Here is a 27606-nt window from a genome sequence, read left to right on the forward strand (position 1 = left end):
TGTCATTAACTTGCATCTTTGTCACTGGTTTTTATTGGTTTTGTTTGTGCTTGGTTGGTTCCACTAAAGTGATAAAGAGCTCTGGTTGAACCAGGTGTGTGGCTGTTCTTTGACTGACTTGCCATATTTCACTTGTGTAAATCAGAAGTTTTATTGTGCCTAAGGAAAATTTCTCTTGCTAAACTGATCTGTCTGCTGATAGTTTAATTTATTGCCTTCACTCCATGAAATTAGTTATAGCATGTATCTACATTTCCATGAATGCCGTAGGAAAGGAAATATTAATATTCAGGTTTATTGGGGGGGAAGGAGAGAAACAAACCAACCAACCCTGGTGATATTGTAAGGACAATGTCTGGTAAAGTCTTATTATTTAGTCCTTCCCCAATCTTCATAGCCATAGGGAGTCTTAGGAAGTAGTGACTAAGGGCAGAGAATTGAGGTTTATTAAAACAGAAGTTCTTCGTGAATTCGTCTCTCAAATCTCCTGTGAACAAAGAATATAAATGATCACTTTATGTTCAAGTGTGTTAGATGGTTCCTCTTACAGTTAATTATTGTATGGACACTCCTGTTCTGTGTTTAATTTAACAGAGAAGGAGAGAGCATTTAAAGTCTGTACCCCTTGAGCATCTTAGCCCACTTTTAGTCTGGATGTGGTGACCTCACTGCACAATTGCCTAAGTAGCAATTAGAAACTTTCCTGTGGGGTTTTTCTTCCCTTCCTTAAAAAAAAAGGAAACAAAAACCTGCAAGAATTATGTTAAGAACACCTGGAATAATCCCCTGTAAGTTGCTTATTCTTTGTGAAATCAAAGTGAAGTTGAATTTGGACAAAATGCCAATAAGCAACAGAGGTTGGGGCTGTGGTTCCCAAGCCCAGTGAACCCCAGAGTGCTGTCAAGGCTCAGCACATTCTCAGCCCATCATCCACCTCCCAGGCCTCTGCACCACAGGTTGGAAATCACTAAGTTATGATGAGCTGTGGTGGTAGGAATGAGCATCTTCAGAACTAGTTTCAGGTAGGAGATTGAATTGCAGGAAGATTTTGAGAAGGAGATCTGGAGAAACAATACCGGTTGTTTTGGAGATGAAGGGAATACAGAAGGGAATTCTTCTGCCTGTTAAATCTTTTTCTTCTCTTTTCTTCTTGTCTTTTTTTTTTTTCTCCCAAGAGCCTGTGATAAAGGGAAAAGAACAAAGCGGATTGCTTTAAATTGTCAAGCTTTGCTGGCAAATCTTCAAAGAAATTGGAAAATTTTTTACCTTTCTTACATTGCACCAGTTCTTGACTGCTCTAGTTCTCAGTAATTACCAGTGTTTACAGGCAACATTCACCCATTCCTTCAGGAGGAAGGAACACACTGAAGTCACTGTGAGCCCCATGTGCAAGTCTGTCTCCAATCTTTGAGGCCAGGTAGCTATGGTAGTGTTACAGGAGAACAAATCTGTGGGATGAATCTTTGGATTCCAGCTGTGCTGGTGTGCCAGTCACATATGGATGTGTCCAGGTGAGGATTAGAATGTGTTTACCAGCTAATCAGTTTGAGCAGGTAAATCCTGGCCCTTCCAAGGGGTTGGTTATACCTGGCATGTAATTTAGATGCAAGTGAACTTGTATGAAAGTTTCCTGTGACAGGAGTGATGATGTGTGCTCTTGTCTTCCCAGCCTTGCTCTGGGCTTTGTCACAATGAGGAGTGTGAAATGAATGCTATTCTGATATGATCAGTGCAGAGAATTTCAGGCCATGGCTGTGTCAGTGGGCTTGACCAGTATGTGGATATTTCAGTTAATGTATTTCAGCTCTGATCCCAGTTCCTTCCATGGGGATTCGTGGTGCTGGTCCTGCTATAGAGTGACCTAAATGAACTTCCTACATTTTTTTCAGGAGGCATCTGAGTACAACCTGCCCTGCTCCCTGCTCCTAGGTCAGGCTGGAAGCATTGTAAGCATTGTCTCTGGCAACTGGGGTTCATTCATAACTCCAGAGTCTTAGGCTCACACTTGGATACCTTTAAGCCCCTTTTAATCCCAGAGGGCACCTGATTCACATGAACTGACTGCTTTTGCTCTCAGACACGTAGGCCACTTTTGTAGTGGCACATGAAAAAAGCAAGAACAAATCCCTTTCAGAGTTCAGGAGAAAGAGGTGAACATTGTATCACCAAAACCAGGGAAGAGAATTTCTCCTGTCTGAATACACACTGACCTACAGCCCTGACTGGAGCTGCTGCTCACAGCTTGTGCTGCAGCCTGGCTGCTGACAGAATAACTTTGCTGAGCACCTCTGCTGCAAAGAGGTTCCTTGGAGCCTGCCAAAAATACTGCTGCCTTCACCTTTGGTCCTCAGTAAGACACAAAACTCTGGCCTTTGTGAGGATACAAAGAAGAAATGTGCTTGCCCTTTTTATGTTCAAATAAGCAAAATAACATTCTACTTTGTAAAGTAATTTTTACAGTCAAAAGGAACATTGGGAGAATGACCCATGGATGCACATATTTTTAATGTGTACTTTGGATCACTGCATTTGAAAGGATTGAAATCATAGTGGAAAGTCACAAAAGAAAAAGGAAGTAATTATGAAATAATTGAGGGGGGGAAATTGTTATACTATAATAAAGATAACTAGTTTTAGCTAATTTTCTCTCTGCCTTTTTTGTTAAACAAGCAGCAATATTTTGAAAGCAAATTTCAGTTTTGTTTATGATTCAGCCCAGTTTCAGGTGTTGACCCCCAGGCACAGAATGAGCTTGTGCTGCTTGGGGAGCAAGGGCTGCAAGAGAAGAATTATAATGAGAATTTTGCTTTAACGAAAAAAAATCCAAGAAACTGAAGCTGTTAGTGTTATTTGTATTTTTATCTTGTAGAAGCTAATTTTTGAAATGAGTCCTGACAGTGTCTTTCTTATTTCTCTATGCTTGTAATTTTCTCAGTCTGAGAACCAGAGCATAAATGTATTTTCTTGGTTCTTTTGCTGAAGTGCTCCTCATCAGTTGTGTCATCTTTAAAGATGTACAGCCTGAGAAGACAAAAGCTTCTGTATCCTTACTTAGGACATTGGGGACAGTGAATCTGCATCTGCCTGTGTGCAGCTGGAGAATGCAGTTGCAGAGATTTTCTCAAGTCAGTGTGGAATCCAAGTGCTTTCCCTCCCTCACTTGCATGCTGAGGCAAGGCTGGGTTTTGCCACAAAGGCTGGTTAATTAAGGACCACCCACCCCCCTTCTCCTTGAATCCTAAAGTAAATCCTCCTCAGATATTGCAAACTGGGAAACCCCAAGCAGGAGCATTGCAGCTCCAGCTCCATATTTGTCTTGGATAGAAGGCCAGACTCCTGTCTGGAACATCTGAATCGGTGCTTTGAGTGCAGCTTCCTTGGTTCAGGGGTGGGGATGATCTTGTCAGCAGAGCACCTGTTTTACAAGATGAAGTCACTGACACGAGTGGGCTGCCAGTATTTATGTCCTTCAAGGCAGGGAAACGGGAGCTTTTTGTCCTGTGCTACAGCAAGCACCATCCTTTGCTTTCCCTTCCTTGGGTAGATCAGGAAGGTGGTTTATGCTTGACCCTGACTTAAATGAAATAAAATTTTGCTAAGGAAGCTTTACTGAATGCATTCCAATGGCTTTCCAGATTAATGGCATTGACTAATGTGTGAATAAAAGAAACAGCTAAGAATTTCTTGTAATTCTTGATTTCCTTTGGTACCTCAGTCAATGCTAATTCTAACCAAGAAGCCTCTTTTTTTGATAAATGTATTCCCGTATTGAATTTGGTGGTATAATTCTCATCAGCTTTGAGGGAGAGGGGACTGATGAAGAATAATCCTGCCTCTGTTGTGGATACTTGGGATGTTTTTTAAGTGCTAGGCAGATATGGGTGTGCTGAGAGGCTTTTCATGAGTGCTTTTTCAATATTGAAATGTGGTACTCTTTGAGGTACTGACCACATTTGACCTTGTGTTCTTCGCAGGCATTGTTCAATCAGTTTAGCAGCTGTTTACAAAGCACCAAAATTCAGAAGGCTTTCATCTCTGAATGAAACACATTCTTTTTGCTCAACTTGGCATCTTTGAATTTACTGAGCAGCACCAATCCCCTAATATTGTGTGATTAGATTCAGTTACCTTGTGCCATCCCAAAAAGTTCCAGTTAATTAATGGAATCGAGTGATGCTTTCAAAGCTATTGCTCTGAATTGTGACACATCCAGCTAAAATTACTTTGTTTTCTTAAAGCAGAGTCTAAAATATTGTTACTTAGTTTTCTAAATTTGGCTCGCTTTCTTCATGCCCTTTTACTGGCAAGATACAAGGCAAATGCAACTAATGATTGATTTCTTTGAAGTGAGGTGGTTGGTTCAAGGGGAACCTCTGCTTCTGTGCTAAATTTTCTTAAAGAAAAATGCTTGAGAGCTCTGAAACTTCTGTTGGCTCCAGAAAGAAGTACGGTTAGAATGTGGGATGGGAATATTCCTGCTCTCCTTTTGCATGGTTCTAGCATGTTGGAAGCCAGTAGGTCTTGGGCTTTACTACTGGTAAAGTGTTAGATTTCAGGTATTACTTAAAGGAATACTTAGATTAGTTCATATTTAGCAAAAATGCACTGGGATGCTTCCACAAAAGATGCTGGTAAAAGCAATTTGTGTTTTGAAGGAGAGTGCTATTTTGAGGGAGGATAATCCTTTTTCCCTACCTTATTCAGTCCTTGGCCTTCAGAATGGTATCAACAAAGGAAGTGACTCTTACAGATGCTTTTGTGATGTGGTTCCTAATTTGCTGAGAGCTGGACTGAGATCCTTTGACTCATTTCACGTAAGCCACCAAAGAGCTGTTTCCAGTTACTCCCTGGACCAGGTCTGGGAGCTGAAAGATGCCATCTCTGCCTGCCAGCCATGCCTCACAAGAATCATAACAACTTGCCTTTTAAATATTTCAACATGATAATTCAGCCTTTGAAGTTTTGGCACCTATTTGGCAAGGGATGTCTCCAAAGAGGTATTTTTAGCAAACACTATATATAGAGCTTCAGATCTTCATCTTCTTTCTTTATGTGAAGAATATTTTTACCAGAGTTGCCCAGAGTTAAAGGCTGTAAAAATGACAAGATGCTCAAGCCACAATTGGATTCAGTGTATCTTAAATTTGGTGGGAGCTGTGCCTATCCACATTACAGACTTGCCTAGCCCTCTTCTGCTCAGGGTCCAGTGTCCTGTGATGCAGATGGGGATGAGGGATGCCACCTATTTTGTTTGCTTCTCTGGGCTTTTGGAGCGTGATTTAACTGAAAGTGAAATCTGTTTGCTGTAGGACTGTTTGCTGAGGATGAGTCTCTAAAGGTGCTTGAGAAAGCTGTTGCAGGCACAGCCAACAGTTAGAGGCTTTGGAGATTATGAGGAGAAGCCAACTGCTAAATCCAAAGACTCATTCCAGATATCCTCAGCACAATGAGAGTTGGCATTGTGTCAGATGCCAGGCAGGATTCATCTACCTGGCCTTGGGTGTTTAAAAGTTGCACATCCAAAGCAGTTGGACATCTTAACCATCCTAGGTGTTCAGTGGACTTGGAAAATCACTGGGAGGAGATGTTTGTTTCTGCCTCCTGCAAGGGTGACTACAGTTGGAAAAAATGGGTGCAGGGAAGGCCTGGGTGGACTTGCAGTTGTGCTGCCTGGAGTGAACACCCTGATACTGTGACTTCTGAGTAGCTCCCTGGAGCAGGTGAAATGTCAACAATAACAGGATCTAGTGGGCTCACTTTTGTCAAATATCCCTGCAGGTGCAAGCAAGAACTTGTGAATTCCCAGCCTCCTTTTGTTTTGCCAGCAGAGTGGTCAAGATCTGTTTGTTTTTCTCCAGAAGAGCGTGAAGAATGTGCTCCCTCAACAGCAGCTGAGAGCCCCAGGGCTCCTGTGATCCTCTGCAGCTGCACCTCTGAAAAATCCCTGGGGTCAGGTCAACTGAGCTTTTCCTTCTGTTTCCTGCTGTAATTCTAGATTTTCCCATAGTTCATTGTGGCATTTAGTGTTAAAAATAGGATTCCATAAAGCATTTTTATGTTCCTGAAGTGCACACACTTTATTTTTCAAACGTGTGTCTGTGTGAAGCCTTGCCAGAGGAGCAGTGTGTCTTTGCCCAGTGCTGACCTGATCTGACTGTAATACTAAACTCAAGGTGAGATTCGGGACTAATGCACTCATTCTGTGCCTCAGCTCTTCCTTCAGGTTTTTGGCAGCTTCTGCAGTTACTCTTTGTGCCTCAGATGCCGGTGCTGCATAGTTAACTTTTGATTTAATTTATTTTTTGGTGGCTCTGATTAATTTTGTTACACCTTGCTTTCTGCATTTCTGAAATCCGACTGAAATTGTCTGCATTTTTTGAGAACTCTGTGTGGCGAGTGCTGTGTCAGCATGTGTGGCTCACCATCCCTGGAAGTGTTCAAGAAGTTATTTTAGTTGGCACTTAATGCTGTGGTTGAGTTGATGTGGCAGTGTTTGGTCAAGGACTGGACTTGATCTTGCAGGTCTTTTCCAACCATGATGGCTCTGGGATTCTCTGCTTTCTTGGACAAATTTCTGCTTCTAAATGGAAGGGGTCTGTTCCCTACAGGCTGCTGCAGATACTTGTTACAAGTCAGGGATCTTCCCTTGCTCATACACCTTGAAAATCCTGCCAGGACTGAAGGCTGGCTTTACTTTGTTTCCTTCTCAGTCCAGGTGATACAGTTGCCAGCTTGCATTATCAAGATCATGTGTTTTGGGTTTCAGTTTTGCAAAGTACCTCCAGATCTGGTTGGAAAATATTTTAAAGGGGCAAAACATAATTTGCTTGAAGGCTGGGTGGAAGGTACATGGCACAGGGAAGCAGAATAAAGCCTGCAGCTCCAGTTCATTGCAAGATGGAGATCCTTTCTGGCATTATTAACACGAGGGATAACCCAGAGGAGAGGAAAGCAGCTTGAGGCTTGCTGGCAACCCCTAGAGACCTTTGCAGCTTTGAGCATGCTGGGAAGAGGGAGGGCACACCTTCCCTTCTGGAGGCTGCCAGCAGAGCAGCTTCCCTGTGCTTTCAGGATTTGCTGAAATTTCCATAATTTATTTTGCAAAATTTTGCTCAAGGGGATCAAAAAAAAAAAAAAAAACAAAACCAAAAAACGGTGGACTAGGCTCCAGATCTTGCTTCCAACCCTGAGTTACCATCTTAGATCTGGGGAGAGTAATGAATTTTTTATTATGGATCTAGGCGAGGGAGGTAGGGCTCGGTATCAATGGAGCATAATCTGTGGAGTAAAAAGTGCTAGTTTCTCCCAGACCTTTTCTGACTGCCAGGGGTAGTTCTAAAATAAGGGCTTTCACTTGCTTTTCATTTTGTAAATGAGTGCAAGTTAAAATATATTTTAAGGCTCAACTGAAGCAATAATTAATCATCTGAGGAATCACAGATGTAAATGTTTTTAATTCTGTGCTAATACTACTTTATTGGACTACTTTTTCTTTGGTTTTTGGTGCTCCTTACATTTTCAGAAGTGAAGAGAATAGAGCAGAGTGGCTGCTTCCTTGTGATTTGTGAAACTGGGTCATGTTCTCTCTTACCCTGTGCTATATCAGTGTGACAAACCACATTCCTGATACTGCATGTGGCTTTACTGGGAAGCTGTAAAACTTTCCAGAGGTTGCCTATTTATCAGTGCTTTAAAAGCAGCTGATTAATCTTATTTGCATGTGAGCAACAGAATTATGTAAACATTGACTGGAGAGTCATTGGAGGAATGCTCTCAGCTGGACTCACAAGAGCAGCATTTCTCCAAGGCTGCTGGAGCTCAGCTTGGAAATGCTATCACCAAATTTGGCCTCTTGCAGAGCATTGATATTGAGTGTCCTTCCTGTTGCTCATTCCCATATATCTTTCCCCTGTTTCTGAATTCATGGTGGGATTTCAGCCCTGTCTTTGGAACAGTGCAATGTCTCAGGTGCTTATCTTGCCACACGCCCTTCCAAACCCACAATTGGCTGCAGCCCTCAAATGGGCAGCTCACACAAATGCACTTAAAAAGGAGGGCCCACATGTCTCATATGTTTTAGGTGAAATAATGAATTTTCATAATGAATTAATAATTTCTTAATACTTAAGACCCCAGGCTTTTGTGCCTGTGAACTCCTTAAGCCTCCTAACATGACCTGCTGACTACAGGAATGATGTTTGCTTTCTTGTAGGGTGACTGAGGCACACCCTAAGTACATGTTTTCTTTTTCTTTCTGTATGGTTTGTTTTTGCGCATAGGAAATAAAATAGAATCCAGATCATCTGTTACTTAATGCAGTTTCCTGTGCTGTAGCCACAAGAGCATCCTTCCTCTGTGCATACATCATCTGCAATTAAAAACAGAAAACTCCAGATATTCACTGCTTCAATGCTTGCATCACTGGCAAATGACAGAAACTTAAAGTGGTTTTATTCTGCAGGATTTGTGTACTTTGTTAGGGATACCTGAGCAGGCAGCTCTTCTGGGAGAGTGGTTGAATAGACTGAGAGGAGATGCATTAAGGAATGAGTGAGAAATTAGGATGGGCCTTTAGGTGGATGTTCCTGATGTGTTCCCGTAGATCAGGTACTGGGCATTGCGTTAAGTGTTTGAGTGGCCATAAAACGATTCAGATTCAATTACAGGTTGTGTCTGCATGTGCTGCAGGGTAGGCTTCTGCTGCAGCTCAGCATTGCTGTTGGAGCTTGCTGTCCATGCTGGGCTTTGCTCAGCGTGCTGGAACCAAGTGGTGCCTCAGGAGAGCTTGGGAGAGCTCACAAGGCAAATGGGAGCAGCACATGGTACAAATCCTTCCTGGATGTTGTAAATGTGATTGGGGTGATCCATGGGGAATGCAGCACATGGATGGTGCAGCATAGCTTAGCTGTTCATCATGATTAGCCTCACCTTGACCACTTCCATCAGAATCAAATGGATTGTGTTCTGTGCTGTTGCAGCCTGAAGAGAAGGGAATGTCAGAAAGTACTTACAGCCTGTGTTTTGAGAGCTTTGCACAGCTCTCCTCTCCACCAGCCCATTTCCAAAGGGAGCCAGCCAAAGTGGGGGCAAGAGGGATGTGACTCATTGGTGAGAGTCAATGTTTGTATAACAGTTGTCACTGTGGGGCTCTTGGGTTTCTGTTGCACCCAATGTGACATAAATGGCCTCTGTCCAAAGGGACAGCCCTGTACTCCCACTGCCACAAGTGTATCCAAACTTTACTGGGATGTATCCAAGTCTGGCTGCCTGCAAAAGGGACAGTGCTGTTCTCCCCCTTGTCCTCTGTGCCTGTCCCTATTTAATTGCTCCTCTTTCACTGAATTTGTGGAGTTGGAGGATGGGACAAACCAATTTGCTGATCTTATGGAAGAGTGGTCTCCTTTTCACAAGAGCACGGGCTGGTTGGTAGCTTAATTCTGTCTGGCTGCTGAGGTGCCCTAACTGGACGGTGACTGCATTATTAGGAAAACTGTAGGAATGTGTGGCTGGGACTTGAGGGATCAGCCCAGTGGAGAGGAAGGGACTTTGTTGGAACCCTGGATGCTGAGAATTTTCTTGTCTTTCTAAGAACCAATTGTAGACCTGCACTGACAAATCCTTGAAGCAGCGCTTGGCAGCAATGTCTGTCCTTTTTGTGTAAAGTCCTTGAGCACAGGGCCCATGCCCATAAGGAAATGTTAATGTTAAATAATATTTCAAAAGTGGAAATGATCTCATTCTTCCTACGGCTTATTTGGGTTTTTCTCTGGTTACTATTTATGGGAAATAGCTGCTTGTATGCAATTTGTCAAGCAATTCAGATCACTGCCTGAAAGTAGTCTTTATTTGCCACTCCACCAGTCTCCATCTTGACCCATTGTTTGTAGAGAACCGGTATTTCCTTTCAGATATCCTGCAGGTAACTCCACTTGTATTTATCTGCACTTGACAGATAAAGAAATGGAGGCTCAATGACACTTGGTCACCTTACAGGGGCAGTAGAGACTTTTACCTTGAAAAGGAGCAGTGAGAGCCATTCTGTAGGAACACAAGTGTTTCTTCTCCTTTGCTTGAGGTGGCCCCTGTTCCATGAAGAGTCCTTCTTCTACTGATGGGTCCTGCTCCTTTTCTCAGTCTAGAGAGTGCTTAGCCCTCTGGACATGCTCCAAGGCTTTCTGTTCTGAAGGCTTCCTTGGTTGGAAAACTTTGCTCCTAGAGAATTTATCATCTTTTTCTGCCTTTCTTGCCATAATCTATTTCATCTTGAAAGCTTAGAAAACTGGCTCTTTAAATTTTATGTATTTATTTTTAATCTGGAAATTTACCCTTTCATGCATGTTTAACATACAGCCTTAATGTCTTATAGAAACTTAAGCAGATCTCTTCTGTTCCTTTCCCCCTACTTCCTTGCAGCTGGACATAGCCAGAGCATTTATCCACACCCTGGTTTGCTTCTCTTTTCCTTTAACTTGGAAACAAGATAATAGAATCAAATATCTGAGGTGAATTTAAAGGAAACCACTCATTCTGAGTGAACTTTCCCAGGCCAAGGCTGGAGAATTACTACTCACCGGGAGCTAAGGCCCATCACAAACCTCATCATCTTTCACCTGCATGCAGTTCCTTTTTTGCCTTCCTCTGCTCTTCCTAGAAGGGTGAATATGCAGTTATGTAGGAGGTGAATATGCAGCTATGTGGACATACAGACTGTCATAACAAAGCATTCCTGGTGCCCTTCAGCCCTGGAGGAGATGAGCAGTTGGGATGTGAAGGAAATGCTGCAGGGAAGACTCTGGGATTTCACGAGGCAGTTTGCCTCTGCAAGAGCTGTTTCCTCTCTACCTAAACCTCTACATTTCAGAGGGATAAATTGCAGCTACCCACTTGCTATGTGTTTGTGATATATGCATTCTCAATGTGATAGAAATGTTGAAATAGGAGACCACAGTTGTATTGACTGTTCTCCCCTAAACCAGCCTGAGATAAGGCACAGTGGTAAAGCTTTCTCTTCTCAGTTATCCTTATTATCACTGTGGGGATTAGATGTTGTGATTAGGGTTCCTTTATGAGATAAAGCTTCATTCTCCACCTCTGTTGCTGGTGATTTGGTGGTAAGAGTATGGCTCAGCTACATCCCCACCATTCCAAATCTGCTCCCCAGCTGCAGGCACCAGGAGGGTGGTACCATGTGCTCCTCTCTTACATCAGGAAACCACAGACATCTCTTTATCTCTGGGCCCTCACCAAGTTAGTCTGCTTTGTGTGCCAACAGCTGTCTGCTGCTCCAAATATCCCAGTTCAAGGAATGAAGTGCTGTAGTGGGATTTGAATGGGCAAACATCTGTTCTTCAGTGTTGTGTACACTGACAACAGACACTACCTGCATTTACAGTTTTGCAGGGCCAGAGGGATCTGTTGTGCTCATTAACCCTGACTGGAGGCACTGCACAGGCCATGGCCGAGCACTGATGTTCTGCATCTCATTTAGCAGTCAGCTCCTTTGCTGGCACAGACTTATCATGTGTAATTACTTAATTTGATTGATGTGATCTAAAAACAGCCTGGCAAGAGTCAGGGATTTGAACATACATCAGTGGAAAAGAAAAGCAAACTTGGTGTCTTCTTTTCCAGCATTCTTCAGTGCAACAGTCCCTCCTAAGTCCCTCCAAAGGTCCTGCTTTACAAAATACCTAAAATCTAAGAGCAGAGCTTCTTGGATGACATCTGAAAATGTAGCAGTTTCCTTGAAACTTGTACTGGTGCTGTGTTAGAAGCTTCTTTGCTTATTCATTGCTTTTGTGCCAACTTTTGCCTCTTTGTCACAAAAGATGTAGAGAAAGTCGCCGTGACTGAATGTTACCTTTGGGCAGTTGTACATGTTTTAGAGTGGGACATGTTTTTCATTGAACCTGAGTAGGACTTTACTCAGAAAACCAATTACTGAGGAGGAAGCGGATTTATGATTGTTGACCTTGCTCTGTTTGTAATTATTTCATGATCCAAAACATCGCAGCAAGATATTTAGCACGGGCTTCTTTTATGCCAGTTAATTCAATGGGTCTTGAAACAATGTTTTCTTATGCCTGGATGCAAGTACCTGCTAAAAGCTGTGAGAATGCTTAAGTGCACAGGAATGCAATTGCTCCAGTAAATAGAGAAGCTTCCTGTTTTGAGACCCTTCTGAGAGAAGAAGGATTTGCAGCACTGTGAAACGTGGGGAGAGCCAGGAGGAAGGACAGATAGAAATGTTATTTCACTGCAAAGCACTGTGGGCTTTCCAACAAGCTACTGATTTCTCTTGTCCCCAGGAAATTTAAATGCATGCAGTGGTAAACACTGGAAGTGAAGGAATGGCTGCTTGGGACTGCAGGTCTGGTTCCCTCATCACGTCTCATGCTTCATTTAGTCATCCAGAGTGTTGTCCTGAGCTGACCTCCCACGTGGAGCACTCCTTGGATGACAGCAGTGTGTGGAGACACCGCACCTCTATTCCCTTCCTGTTCCTTGGTCCAGCCCTCCATCCCTGCAGGTGGAGCAGAAGTACAACCCCTGTGTGTCCCCTTTCTCAGTGAGGTTGGGATGGATGGGGGAGTCCTGCCCACAGCCACACACACACGCTCAGTGAGGCAGCTTGAGTGGGTGCTGCTAAACCCCAATGGCTGGATTGTCTTAAGAAGGAAAGGGAATAAAATTAGTTATTTGAAAGAGCTGAGCTCAGGGAGATGTTGGTAAGTCATTGCATGTCCTTCAGTGCTGAGGGAGTGTTTTAAGTACAGTCAATGTACTTTGAATGTCTCAAAATGTGCTCCTCACTTTGGGACAGAGCTATTGACAGTAGAGCTTAAAGAATGTAATTGTATCACCAAAGGCTGAAGGCAAGTGGAGCTGAGATGGAAGTGACCTTATTAGTAGATTTTTTTTTTCCTAAACTTCACATGGCCAGTCTCCCGTTGTTTGTGAAATCCAAGGTTATGACGTTTGGATCAAAAGTTTCTTTGCTACTTGAATGGACAAAAGATTAACTCTCAAGGGAAATAAACATAGTTTATGGATCTTATATGGGTGTAGGTAGACCTAGGGGTTTTTTAATGCGTATATCCCCCTGTATATTCTTGTATACCCATGCATAGTTTCAGCCTGTACCTTTTCCTGTCAGGGAAATGAATTTGCACCCGCTGCTCGTGGAAAGCAGCAGAGGGCTGAATCTCGGCTGCTGTTCATGGGAGACTTCTGCTGTTCGGCTGTGTTGAATAGCAGGAAATCCTGGAGTGCAGCACAACTCCAATATTCAGTTTTTATTCCATATTAGGAAATATTTCCTTATCATTACTGCGGGTGTGTTGGAATGATTTCCGAGATTAATTTCTGCGAGCCAGATTAAAAGACGAGGAGGCCATGCCCGCTTATTTCCCGCTTTGGACTGACTCCATGGGAAGGGCCAAGTGGGCTCAGCCTGGGGCAGGGTGGCCCTTGTCAGTCCCTGCCAGTGAAACCAGCCTCACCCAAACTATTTTAAAAAGAATTTATTTCAGCCTGGTGATGGTTCCTCAGTGTGGGTCGTGCAGCTTCTTGTGCTGGCACAAAGCACAGAGCGGCAGCAGGATGGAAACAAACAGATGGTTGGATGGAAAATGGGATGGCTCCTTTCAGAGACAGTCCTAGCTTGTGCCAGCTTACAGCACACACACAGCCCTGGCCTGGCCTGGGAGGGGTTCCTGCTGCTTGGCAGAGGGATTTTTTGCCTGCTCTAATCAGAGCCCCACACTGCTATTTTGGGATGTTTTTAGGTTTGGGAATCAACTTCAAGGCAGGAAAGTACCTTGCTTCATCTTGAAAACATCTTTTTCGGCTGCATTAAGGTCTTCTGGTGTTTAGGGAGCATATTGGAGCTGGCTGCTGACACCCCAAAATGCTTTCTGAGTCTTGCTGTCCCCCAGGTTTCCCTGGTGTCATCATCATCATCATAGTGGCTGCAGGACTCGTGCAGTGTTTGCATCCTGAGTCCTTCGTGCCTGGCAATGTCTCCCCAGGGTTTTGTCACTGCTCTGGGGATCAGGCACTGGGAGTGTCCACTCCTTTTGGTTCACAAGTCATGGAGCACTTTCTGCTTTTAGCTGGGACTATAACAGGCACCTCACCCAGATGCCCCATGGGGAAAGAATGGCTGAAAATGGCTAAAACATTTGAACATCTTCGGCTTTTAAATAGCAAAGCTTGCTCCAATGGGGCTAATTTTACTTGATTTCTTAGTGGTGCTTTAAATAGCACAAATGTAATTAATTCTGTAACTTTAAAGTAACAAAACTTTTTCAACCATAGTGCACATTGGGGAAGGAAGGCTAAAGGAGATGAAGTAAATAAATAAGGTAAATGAAATGCTGAAGTGTCAGTGATGGCATGTTGCAGTTTTATTTCATTTTCCCTTCCCAAAAGGAGACTGTTGTAACAACTGAAGGGTGTCAGAAGGATCTGGTCATGGCAATAATGTTAGAGAAGAATCTGCATGTAAAATATCTGATTTGTTTTATCTGGCAGGGAATATTGTTTCCTTTCAGCAGCAGATTAAATAAAACAGGGGCTTGTGAATGGTGATGTTACTGAAAGCGTGAATTATAGAGGAACAAAATATTTATTTTTCTGTCTGAAACATACTCCAGAGCAGTGCTTGGCAAACATGCTGATCTGATAATTATGAACCTCAGTAACAGCAGCTAGCATCATCCTGAGGCTGGAATGGGACCATTAGATCAAAACCCATTGAGCTGAAGGGGTTTTTTGTTGACACGAGTGAACTTTGGACAAGGTTCTGTTCTAAGCACAGAAAGCTGTACTTAGAAATAACATAAATATTAAGATCACACCTCAAGAGTTGAAAAATACTGGCCCATATTGACAGAGATGGGACTAGTGAGGCTTTCTTGTCAGCTTGCTGCTTGGAGACTTCAGGGTCCTGTTGAATTTTGGTTGTTTCTGGAGGTTAATCAAAAGCCTTGGAATTGGATTTAAACTAGGTTATAGCAAAAGAAGATAGAACCCCCCCTGTGCTGGGCTGCACCCAGGGCAGCAGGGCAGGGGGGATTCTGCCCCTCTGCCCCTCTCTGCTGAGCCCCCCTGCAGGGCTGCATCCAGCCCTGGGCCCAGCACAGGAAGGACAGGGAGCTGCTGGAGCCAGGCCAGAGCAGGGACACCAAGGGGATCAGAGGGATGGAGCAGCTCTGCTGGGAGGAAAGGCTGAGGGAATTGGGATTGTTCAGCCTGGAGAAGAGAAGGTTCCAGGGTGACCTCATTGTGGCCTTCCAGTGCCTGAAGGGAGCCCACAGGAAAGATGGAGAGAGACTCTTGACAAGGGCCTGGAGTGACAGAACAAGGGGCAATGGCTTCACACTGACAGAGAGCAGGTTTAGATTGGATATCAAGAAAATATTGTTCCCTGTGAGGGTGCTGAGGCCCTGGCACAGGTTGCCCAGAGCAGCTGTGGCTGCCCCTGGATCCCTGGCAGTGTCCAAAGCCAGGCTGGATGGGACTCTGAGCAAGCTGGGGCAGTGGAAGCTGTCCCTGCCCATGGCAGGAGGAGTGGAACAAGATGATCTTTCAAGGTGACCAACACAGGCCTGTCAGCCAACAGATCCTTGTGTTCTCCTGATACACCCAGCAACTCACCAAAAACTTCAGTGGCCCCTTTTAGGAGAACCACCTAAGGACACAAATGCACTGTACTCTGAGCTGGGAGGAAAGGCTGAGGGAATTGGGGTTGTTCAGCCTGGAGAAGAGAAGGTTCCAGGGTGACCTCATTGTGGCCTTCCAGTGCCTGAAGGGAGCCCACAGGAAAGATGGAGAGAGACTCTTGACAAGGGCCTGGAGTGACAGAACAAGGGGCAATGGCTTCACACTGACAGAGAGCAGGTTTAGATTGGATATTAGGAAGAAATTCTTCCCTATGAGGGTGCTGAAGCCTTGGCACAGGTTGCCCAGAGAAGCTGTGGCTGCCCCATCCCTGAAAGTGTCCAAGCCAAGGTTGAATGGTGCTCTGAGCAAGCTGGGATAGTGGAAGGTGTCCAGCAGGGGGTTGGAATGAGACAAGCTTTAAGGTCCCATTCCATTCTATAATTCTCTGACTCCCACACTTTTTCTAATGCACTAAAAGTAGGAGTGCTATAAATGACCCAGACCCTGTAGTCCTGCATGCCCTACAATTCTTGCCTGAGTACAAGCAGATCACTACCATCACACAGTGTGTTCTGAACAGAGATGTTCAAACCCCAATAGCAGCAGCTGGACAAATCAGCACATGATAAAGGGCAAAGGAATCCACATCTCCAGCTCCTATCTAATGCTATGTCCATTAAACAGCTGTAGCAAATCAATGTTTTCCCTATTTTCTTGTGTCAGACCCAACAGAAGATACACACTTTGCTGACCAAGCTGCAGACTGTGAAAGAGCAGGTGAAAATCTACAACAGCTCAAGTGTTGAAACACTGAACATACTTATGATAAAACTGATTTATACTCTGGTTAAGGTCTACTTCCAAGTGTGACCACTTATTTGGTGCTTAAACAGCAACTAGAAGCAACACCTCATTGTGGCCTCCCAGTGCCTGAAGGGAACCCACAGGAAAAAGAGAGAGAGACTCTTGACAAGGGCCTGGAGTGACAAGACAAGGGCAATGGATCCAAAGTGACAGAGGGGAGGTTTAGATTGGATATGAAGAAGAAATTGCTCCCTGTGAGGGTGCTGAGGGCCTGGCACAGAGAAGCTGAGGCCTTGTCATTTTTCAAGGCTGGATGGGGCTCTGAGCAAGCTGGGATAGTGGAAGGTGTCCCTGCCCATGACAGGGGGGTGGAACTGGATGGTCTTCAAAGTCCCTTCCAGCCCAGGCCATTCTGTGATCCTCAGCAGGAGGAGATTCAGTATAAACAATTGGATGGTGAAAATATGCGCAGCACAGTTGCCAAACCTGTGCTAGCAGAAACTGTAGTGCAGAAAGTAATTTTCCTCCTGGGCTTGATGGTACTTTCTCCTTCTGTTCCCTCGCTGGAACTATCAGCTGTTGTGCAGCATTTTTATCTTTGCTGTCTGTTTGCTCACCCCACGTATGGCTGCACGTCTCAGAAGCTGCTCAGAGTACATCCCACCACATCATCCTGCTGAGCCTTGGGCTGTTTTTTTCATTTGTCTGGCCCTGCCCACTACCCCTTGGTGTGAATCATGCTGTTATTTGTGTATGGTGGGTTGGTTTTTTCCAGTTTTATATATATCCTGTCTCTCTTTAGGAGAATTCAAACAATTTGGAGACCGTGGGGCTGGCGCTTGTGCTCAAAGCTTTGCCGTGTCTGTGCTGCTTTCCTAGATAGCACCTCATTTTTTAGATATAATCCTTGTCATTTTTTAAATATAATCCTTGTCATCCTTGGGGTTTAGTGCTCAGCTTGGTGAGGTTTTGGGCTGGGTTGTCTGGAAGGAGCCAGGCAGAGTCGGCTCTCACTTCTCACCCAGAAGAGCCCCAGCTCCGGGCACGGCGGTGACAGCTGGAATTTCTGAAGGTACTCACTTCAGTGTGCTCTATGTGTTTGCTTCGTCTCTCCTTTCTCTTTTACTTCCTAATTCTTGAAAAATGCCATTTGTATACTTCATTTCAGGGAGCAAGTTCAATGTCATGCTGAAACCATGGGAATTTTGAAAGGCAAAAATATGTTTTGGTATCTGACTTATCCAGGGGCTTTGATTCACGAGGCAAGTTCTCTTGGAATGTTAAATGGAAATTTCATAAACTTTGCAGTTTTTACTGTAATAGCAAAATGCCTTCCTAACTGCTGGGCTTTAGGGGTATGCTTTGGTGGATAAATTAAAATTATTATCAGTCTTTCTGTGAATTTATGTCATTTTGGAGGGAGGGTTGCTCTCCCCTGTCCTGCTGAACATGTATGTAGCTTGACATTGTAAATCCAAATCAGAGACCAGCACCATCCTTCTGTCGTGTGGGAAAAAGGTGTTTTTCTTTCTGGCAGAATTGGTTGTGGGATTTGCTCCCTAACTTAAATACTCACTGAGTCCTGAGTAAATTTATTCTAGGGCTACTGTATAACTGTACTATACATGTGGAAACATGATATTTCCAGTGTGTGACTTAGGTTCAGATTAGTTTGGTAGTATAGGTCCAGCCTGATTTGAAATATCCTATGGCTCTTCTTACTGATACAGCTGTGCAGGAGAGTTGCCTGTGCAGGAGGCTTGGATTCTATCTTCTTATCCCTTCCTGATTAGAAAGTGATCCCACAAAGTGCTGTGTTTCAGGGCAGAGCAGTTCTCCATTTGCTTTGATTTCTTCCATGTCTCCTCTTTGGAGCTGCTGCAGCAGGTGGGATTGGATGCCTCAGTGATTTTTGCACTCATTAATAACAGACTTAATCCAATAGTTTAATTAAAACATTAATGACAGGCTGTGGGAGCTGCCAAGAGGTGCCCCAGAGAGAATGTGGGGTTTGGAGTTACCAGGGGTGTAGCAGAATCTGGATGTGGGGGTTTAAAGGGTAGGAACTCCAGGCAAACAGATGCAGAGTTTGATTTAGAGCTGTTGTGACAAATGGGAGTGCAGATTGAAGTCGTAGTCAATGCTGCTTGGCCTTTCTCTGCTTCCCAGTCAGGAAAGATCTGGGAACAAAAAGGTCAAATGTATGCTTTGATTAGGCCACATTTTTATACCGAGAGGGAGAGTTGTATCCAACTGACATATTCTATTCAATGATGGATCAGGAGGGACTTGCTTGGAGACATCTCTTGAAGGCTCCAGTTCAGTAGCATTTGGCTGCTCTCCCCTTTTCTGTAGCTGTTCCCTGCTCTCCCTTATCCTTGGGGAACATCCCTCCTCTCCTCTCTTCTCCTCCCCTCTGTGCTGTTCTCCCTCCTGCCTCTGGTAGCGAGATTTTCCCTGGCTGCTGCACATCCATAGCTCCTTATCCCTTTGCTGTAGGTGCTGAGCTGGCATCAGGAGAGCTCAGGCTGGGATTTCAGCCATGCCTGCAGGAGGCACGGGCTCATTTCCTGGGCCAGGCAGCACATATGGCATCCCTGCTCCTGGCAGCTCGGAGCCCTGGTCCCACGGGCTCAGCGCCTCCTGTCCATTGCAGCCCTTTGATGTCTTTCTTCCTCACACTTGGGGATGTTCCAGGCCCTTCAGAAAGATCCCTGTCAGCCAGAGGAGATCTGGCTAAATGTGGCCAGCTGGTTGAATATGACATTCTTCATGGTCCAGGGAGCCTAAAGTAATTCCAGTGATGCTGCAGGAGTGGAATGGTTCCATTATGGAGGTGGCATGGATTTGGGTGAACTATTAGGCTTGTGAGGGCATTTCCAAGAATTATGGGTGGCACCTTTTCAAAGCATTCCCGTTAATGTGGTGATGTCAGTACAAGTAGTGTGCTGTTAATAAAAGGTCCTGTTTTGGAGCTCCTTCCTTCCCGCCCCCATCCCTCTGCATCATTTGTTTTTAAAGGTCATGCTTAAGGACTGTATTTGGTGACTCTCAGCTGAATATTTTGTTTGGGATGTGGATTTGTGCTGTGTTTGGGAGCTCATTAGTGGAAGCAGAGACAGGAGGAAAAAGGAAAAAGGCTGAAGAGGTTTTCTCGGCTGTGAGTTCGCAGAGGATTTTGTGGGATATCTCGTGCCTCCTGCCAGGTCTGTGCTCTTTTTAATTTACTTGGGGGACTCTGGAGAGCTTAAGGCGTCTCCTGGTTTTACAAATATTTCCTTTGTGGTGGTTTTGGGTTGATTTTCTCCCCACAGTGGCAGAGCTAACTGGGGACACTTATTTGTCTTTCCCTCCTGTGAAGCATATGAGGGTCAGTCCCACTGTTGATAGTGTGGGGTATCAGTGCTGGGATTGGGATCTCCTTTTTACAAGTTTAATAAAACCCAGTGACTTGGATTTGCTGTCTGGCAGTGCCTGCATTTGTAAGTGTAGAGCATGGGCAAAACAAATGAACAGAAATCAAGTTGCAGTGTTGTTTTATCATACCAGGAGTACAAGATGTGCAAAGGAGAAATATCCGCTGTGAGAGTGTGCCTGCTATACCCTAAGTAAAGGCTAATCCATTTCAAGCCTGGCTTAATGCTGCTCTATCCTGATGTTCCAAAATTATCAGAAGGCAGGTTTTTACTCTGTTAGGTCATTTCTTGAAATAACTTAATCACAGATGCCGGTGTGTGGTCAGCTGTTGCTCTGTTTGATTTGCTCTTATCAACTGATTTGTATTTATCTTTTCCCACCTATTGAGGGGAAAAGTGTAAAATTGTACAATAAACACAACAGGGAGACCAGTGCTAAGTTCTCCCAGCTTTTGGAGACGTGTCCAGCATGGGGGATGTTTCTGTGTAAAGAACAGAACTGCCTAATTTTTAGTAAACACTGCTAGGAATTGATAGATCTCATCTTTCTTCAGTAGAAAACTGAAGGGAATAAAAGATTGATTAAAAATAGAAATATTGGCATCATTTTGAAGCAGCTGTAGTGCTATTAAAACCTCTTTGTGCCTTTATGGAGAGATATATTTTTATTCTCAGAATTCTGGTGTCTTGTGCACTTCAAAATAAACAGCTAAAATAATATCCACATGATGCCATAAAACGCTTTTATTTGTGACACAGCAGCTGCGTTTCTGGCCACAAACATCCTATTGTCACATCAGATCCCATGAAAAATCCACAGGAAAAAATCACACCCTCTCAGAGTGCAGCAGGCAGAATCAAAACAAAGAGCCAGGAGCAGAATCCAGGCATCCTCCTGCCCCAGTGTGGACGTGCCAAGTTCTCTTCTGTATGAACCCCTAATCAGTTCACCTTCAAAGCCATTAGGATCTGCTTAAATTAAGCCTAATTCGGGATTTGTCTTCTGCACAATCCTCTGGTGAAATGGAAGGATTAAATAAATAATAAAAAGGAAGCCAAGTGCCTGAAGGGAGCCCACAGGAAAGATGGAGAGAGACTCTTGACAAGGGCCTGGAGTGACAGGATAAGGGGCAATGGTTTCACACTGACAGAGAGCAGGTTTAGATTGGATATGAGAAAGAAATTGTTCCCTGTGAGGGTGCTGAGGCCCTGGCACAGCTTGCCCAGAGCAGCTGTGGCTTCCTCTGGATCCCTGGCAGTGTCCAAGCCCAGAAGGGGCTCTGAGTAAGCTGGGATAGTGGAAGGTGTCCCTGCCCATGGCAGCGGGGTGAAGAATGAGGTATTTGAGGTCACTTCCAACCCAGGCCATTCCATGGTTCTGTGTACAGAAGACAGGTGATGTACACATGGTGATGTGTACTTCTGTGTAATTTTCCAAAACTAACCTCTAAATAACCTGACCAAATGAGAGTGGGGCTGAGATGCTGCTTTTCATGGTTTTCTTCCATAAGGCTCTCATAAAGTGCCTCAGCTCAATTCCAGGTAGGGCATGAATCTTAGGACAAACTGTGCTGGTTCTTTGTTTTTTTTAATCTCCCCTGGCTTTCCCAGATCAGCTGCAGGGCATTCAGAGCTGCCCTGAGATGTCTTTTTCCAGCATTAAAAAGTGTTGTTCCAGTACATCCAAGTTCTTTGGGTTTAGGATGAAAGCTCTCAAGGAGAGCAGCCTTTCTTCTTTCTGCTTCCTTTCTTCTTTCTTCCCAGTTTTTAGGTGCCCTAAGCTATAAGTACCACCTGGCCACGTGTAACTTTGTGGAGCAGCTTTAAAATTCAAATATATTCAATGGTTATCCTTGAAGTAACTTCTCTGGACAGGGGTTAGGGTTTTTTCCCATTTGCTGTCTCATTTTATTCCACCCTTTTTTTAGCATCTAAAATTTTTGGAGTCTGAAATTGTCACAGAGTTGTGACAAGTCCAGCTCTGGGAGCTACCTGATCCTTCTCTCTCCTACCCTTTTCCCTCCCACAGGCTGGGCCCAGGTCTGCCAGAGGGACATTTTCCTTATTTGTGGACAAGCACAGCTGGGTCAGCTGCCCAGAGCGTGCAGTGCTCTTTGCTATGATTCACTCTTTGTTTTGCCAACATGTTGTTATTTTTTAGAGAGTCGGTAGCACATCCTCCTGCTATCTTGGGATAATTTTATAAGGCAGCTTTTTTTTAATAGAGTTTCTTATATCTAAAGGACAGTGCCTTTACAGTGAATTCTGGAGTGCCTAAGAACTTGGAGATGGAGAGTGGGAAAGAGGAATATATGTTTTTTAGATTTTCTTTTTGAAGTGAGTAATGATTTGACCTGCTCTGTTTCAGTACATGTTACCATGGCGATGACTGCAGGGACTACAACATCCTTTCCCATGAGTAACCACACCCGGGAGAGAGTGACGGTGGCCAAACTCACACTGGAGAACTTCTACAGCAACCTGATTATACAGCATGAGGAGAGGGAAACCAGGTACTGCCTCTGCTTCCTCTCACCCCTCTGCAGCTTTTCTTGCTGTTTGTTCAAGGGCACTTCAATCCCCGGGGATGGGACAGCTCTGGGAAGTTCTTCTATATGTGGTGGCAGGGAGTGAATTCCTAGAGGCACAGGCTGTCTTTGAGGGACCTGTGAACATCCCAGTCACTGAGTGGTCAAGGAGCTCCACTTCTGATGTTTTTGTGCAATTCACCTCCTCATCAGTTATTTTGTGGAAACTGCTCTATGCGGGGTGTTATTTTGCAGTAACGTGAGGTTTCTCCTTCTGTGTGAGGTTAGGGACCTCTGATTCCTCTGCAGGTGCCCTGGGGGAATGAACTCTGCAGAGCTGCTGAGGGGTGGGAGCTTGGTTTGGGGTAAGGCAGCAGCTTGTGGTGTCTATTCCTGTTCTGCACCATGGAGCTCATGCCAAGACTCCCAAACCCTCCAGGAAGGGAGTGTGTAGGAGAAGGGGAACAGGGCTGAGAGATGTTTGATGGGATGATGGGGTAAGGAAAGGAGGCAAGGAGCTGGTGTGGAAAGAAGTGGCAGCAAAGAAATAAGGGGTTGATGATGGAGGGTTTGAGAGGCTCTCAGGTGGGCAGGAAGACTTTTGGGGATAATGTAATCCCAGTCTGTAAATTCTGCTTGGGTGGTGCTGCCTGGTACTCCTTGCATGGGAGTGTGGGATGGTCATCACCACTCAGCTTCTCCCAGCAGTGCCCAGTCCTGTCTCTGAGGTGTGAAGTGCCACTTGAATCAGGTGTCAAAGCGCCAAGTGTTTGGCTATAATGAATCTTGTGTTGGATTGTCATTAGTGTGTGAAATTATCATTCCTCTGGTAATATGTTTTTAATTGAAGGGTTTTCAGTCAAGCAGCGGGGTTTCTCTCTTCATCATATTTACTCATTATTCCATGTAATGGAGTTGGTTCTAGTTAGGAGAATAGACTGTCTATCAAGGGCCTGTAATTTAGAGGATCCTGCTGTACTTCCCAAAGTGCAGAAAGGCACCAGCAGCCTGGCTCCAAGCCTTTGAATTCTTGCCTGCTGCAGGGGGTAACCAGCCTTCAGAAAGCTGCACCCTGGCAGCTGTAAAGAGCATCCTGTGGGTGGACAGAAAGGGGTCCTGCAGCCACATTGCCATGTGCTGACCCCCTGCCTCCTGTGCGGTATTCCCAGGCTTTGCTCCCCTCTCAGAGCCTCCCAGCCTGGCATGGCACTGGGGGAAGACTTGGAGCTGTGAGCCCTGGCCTGGGCAGGACACTGTGGGGGAGAGGATGGTGCATCCAGGGGGTAGAGTTTAGTTGGCATGGGAAGAAGGGGGGCAGGACCAGGTGTGTGACCAGGGGGAGGTCATCACACAGCAGGGAGCTGGCTGGCAAGTGGGAGATGGAGCTGAGATAGAAATGGTGAAAAAAACAATTTTTATTTTGGTTTGTAATCCTAATTGATAAAAACAGCCTTAATTCAACAAGATAACATCACTCTAATAACATACTTTTTCATATAGGTTTAATGCCTGATTCTGCAAGTACATAAACATGTGCTTAAATTTGCTTCTACATTTTCCTCAGCTTTGTTCAGAAATGAGTAGCTGGGTGGAGTGAGGCTGTCTGTCTGCCTGCAAATTTCCATCTGAGGCAAATTCTTCAGTACTTGGAGTATGTGAAGCAAAGATGTTGACTTGCTGTGGTGTTATGTTTGGTTATAATAAATAATAAAAGGTGCAATCCCCTCTTCTTCTCCCTGGCAGACAGAAGAAGCTGGAAGTGGCTATGGAAGAGGAAGGCCTTGCAGATGAGGAGGTAAATACTGATTAAATAACCTTACAAACTGCTTTGCTTTTGTCCCACTGCTTCAGATGGGCATTTGAAGAGCTCATAGAAACATCAGCCAGCACGACAGAAGGTTTTATTTTGCATTTGAGCGTTGCCCCTTTAGAAACCTGTTTATGTTAGGGAAGCTGGGAATATGCTTGACTGATACTTGCAATAGCTATCCAAGGCTTTTCATGCTACCTGTAGTTCTTATGAGACATGGCCACAGCAAGTAACTAGCAAGCTTTGCAAAGATTAAAATTGTTTGCTTTTATATTTGGCAAGAAAAGAAAAGTGGTTAGAAGTGGGAAGAAAGCAAAATGCTGAACCATTTTTTCTTGATTTAAACAATAAACCATCACACCTTTGCTCCTTTTGGATACAGATGAGGAGGGATCTCAATCTGGTTGCCACCTCTGAGAACTTTGGTCACTAAGTTGCTTTTCTGAGGTCTATTACACCATGTCTGCCTTCAGGATAGGCTGGGAAATAAGTAGGAAGAGTGTGTCAGTCCTTCTGGAGTTTTTGTGGCTGCTAGAACTCCTGGGAAATGGGAATATGAGTGTGGGTGTGTATTGCCATCTTGTGGCTTTAAAGGATGCTGTAATCCCAGCACAGAGTCTGGCAGGTGCCTGATTCAGGGACCTCCTTATGTCTTCTCTCGGGGTGAATCCCAGTGACATTTCCATCAGACAAAATAGATGATGGCATTTGGACAGATTTTTCTTAGAATTGAGTGCTTGCCTGCCATAAACCAAATGGATTTTGTTGTAGATCTGTAACCAGGGCCTCTGCTGCTTGCTAAGCTCCTTGTTGCCTGTCATCACTTGGGATACAAGTTTCAGCCCAAAACGAAGAGTCCTTGCCTCAGGCAGTGACTTTGGCCTTGGGACTGATACACTTTGTGTGGACCAGTATGACAGTTTTTCTTCATAATTTTTCTCTTTTTTTAGTAACTAAGTAATAAAATTAAAATATCACCACTAACCAAAAAAAGGTGGGAAGCTGCCTGAGGCTTCTATAGAAAAGACCATACTCAAGGATTATACTTTGAGAAATTCAGAAGGAAGTGTAGAAGTTTTTCTCCTGTTGGGATTCCAGAGAACAGCTTCCCAGGAAGGGAGGGTGCATATCTTGACTCTCTATTGCCAGATGACTGACAGATTGCTGTGCTGTGTCCTCAGAAAAAGCTGCGCAGGTCACAGCACGCTCGCAAGGAAACCGAGTTCCTGCGGCTCAAGAGGACCAGGCTCGGCTTGGATGACTTTGAGTCTTTGAAAGTCATAGGAAGAGGAGCATTTGGGGAGGTTTGTGGCATTCTTGCTTGAACAGGAGATTAAAATGGGATTGACCACTGTAATAAAACATTCTAATTACAATTTGATGAATTGTTTTATTGCAGAACGACAGCTATTTGTGCCATTCTCCAAGTGTGAGAAGTCTGGTGTGATTAATCACATGCATTGATTTCCCAAGGCTTCTGGAAAGACACTTAGTTTCCCATGGCTTCCCACACTGATGTTGCCCACATGGCCCTCTGCAATTATGGATTTGCAGTGGCACAGCCCCTTTTGATAAACCTCCTTTCTGCCCTGTGTCACATCAGTCATTTCTCCTGAATTTTAACCTACATAGTCTAAGCTACCTGGAATTCACTGTGCCTGCTGACTCTTCCTAAAACAAAAACTATTCCTCATTAGTGTTAGTGTTGCACATGGTGCAGAATAATTAATTTTTCAGTATTTAACACATTTAAATGTAGTTTTAAATATTTAACAAGAGAATTTTTCCATGCCTGGCAACTGGGAGCCTCCCAGTAGATTTCTGAGGCAGAGAAGACTGACTGGGTTCTCTCTCTTGGTAAAGGTCCGCCTTGTTCAGAAGAAGGATACAGGTCACATTTATGCAATGAAGATACTGAGAAAAGCAGATATGCTGGAGAAAGAGCAGGTTTGTGATCTCTGAGTCCCCTAAATTTCAAACTTACCCTTTCTGGAAAATGTTTTCCACCTTTGAAAGCCCCTACAATGGTCTGGCAGTCCAAAGAGTCTGTGCTGTTGCTACTACAGCACAAAAGCAGCAGAAGTTAGGAAATAAGGTCATGCAAGTGCATTTAAAAATTACTTCTTTACAACTAATTTGGAACAGTCACAAAGATTTTATTTTTCTCCCCTTATCAACAGGGAGCTTATAGTACTGAATCTGTAAAACTGCATTTCGTGGAAAACACTTCTGGAAAAATAATCCTGTGCCAAAGTAAAAACTGAGATATTTGATTTTTTTTTTTAAAGAAAACCAGCAGAAATCACACTGTTCATCAGCATTGTCTTCTTTGGGTTTGCTTTATAGTTGGCTTAATCTTGTTGGGGGTTTATTTGTTTTGATTTTGTTAGTTTGGTTGGTTTTTGCTTTTACTTTTTAGCTAACAATTTGCTGTGAGGACACGTCAAGTACTTTAGCACCACAAAGCAAAGAAATGAAGGGTGGGTATCTCAGGAGATAAGAGGACTTTTTTCATACTAGTCCTGACCTTACCCATCATTTGCACATCATTTCCTTGCAGCAGTGGTACTTTTTTTTTTTCCTGGCACAGATTATTTTGTCTCCTACAGCCCATGCCCTGAATTTAGGGAACCAGAGGAGCAGCAGGGTGTGCAGAGCAGTCAGGATTTGTGTGGTGCTGCCCCCATTTCTGAACCTGATGTGGGAAGGAGTCTGAGCTCATGCTCTACATTCAGTTTGAGACAGTGATCTTCCCTGGTCAGGGTTTATCTGATGGAATTTTCACTGCCTGCCTTGTTCTGTGGAGAGACAACAGAGGACACACATAAAAAAAGAAATCTTCTAGTATTTTTTCCCCCTGAGCCTGGTAGCACTGGGAGAAATCATGGCTATTTTTAGGCAAAGTTTTCCCGTTGTATTTTGGAGCTCTGCATTGAGGAGTTCAGGGTGGAAAGAAGTACTTTCTAATGAAACTAAATAAAGCCAGATAAATCCAGGCTGGAGTGTCTCCTGCAGAGGGAGAACCTTTGCCCCATGCAGCCCTGTGACAAGATTCATGTGAAGATGTTCCTCAGCAGCAGAACTGGGAAGCAGATGCAGGAGACTGTTTGCTGCTTTTCTTACAGCTGTCAAGAAATATTTTTCCATGCATATGTCTTGAATTCTACCTCCAGTATAAGGGTATGTTGTAGTGAAGACACACACCCCTTCTCCAATCTCCATTATTCTTAATTTCCAGCAAATTATGGGGTAGCAGCTTTCCCTGTATTTTCCAAAATCTTAGCTGGAACTGGAATATCCTGAGCAAGGTCAGATATTCCTGAGCTTGCTTGTACTTTTTCCACCAGGTTTTTCAGTTCTTTCTAACAAACAGAACCAGCTT

At 44.2% G+C, this 27606-nt stretch overlaps 1 protein-coding gene across 1 annotated transcript in view; it reads left to right on the forward strand.

The window, feature by feature from the left end:
- STK38L (serine/threonine kinase 38 like) overlaps positions 1-27606 on the forward strand; it is a 47110-nt gene that overhangs the window by 6216 nt on the left and 13288 nt on the right. The window contains exons 2-5 of the mRNA XM_030960109.1: positions 22255-22399; positions 24158-24209; positions 25406-25528; positions 26088-26171. Of these exons, the coding sequence (XP_030815969.1) occupies positions 22266-22399; positions 24158-24209; positions 25406-25528; positions 26088-26171 (393 nt within the window). The 5' untranslated portion in view covers positions 22255-22265. The remainder of the gene's footprint in view (positions 1-22254; positions 22400-24157; positions 24210-25405; positions 25529-26087; positions 26172-27606) is intronic.

Source organism: Camarhynchus parvulus, chromosome 1A (assembly GCF_901933205.1).
Source record: "Camarhynchus parvulus chromosome 1A, STF_HiC, whole genome shotgun sequence".
NCBI classification, from domain to species: domain Eukaryota; kingdom Metazoa; phylum Chordata; class Aves; order Passeriformes; family Thraupidae; genus Camarhynchus; species Camarhynchus parvulus.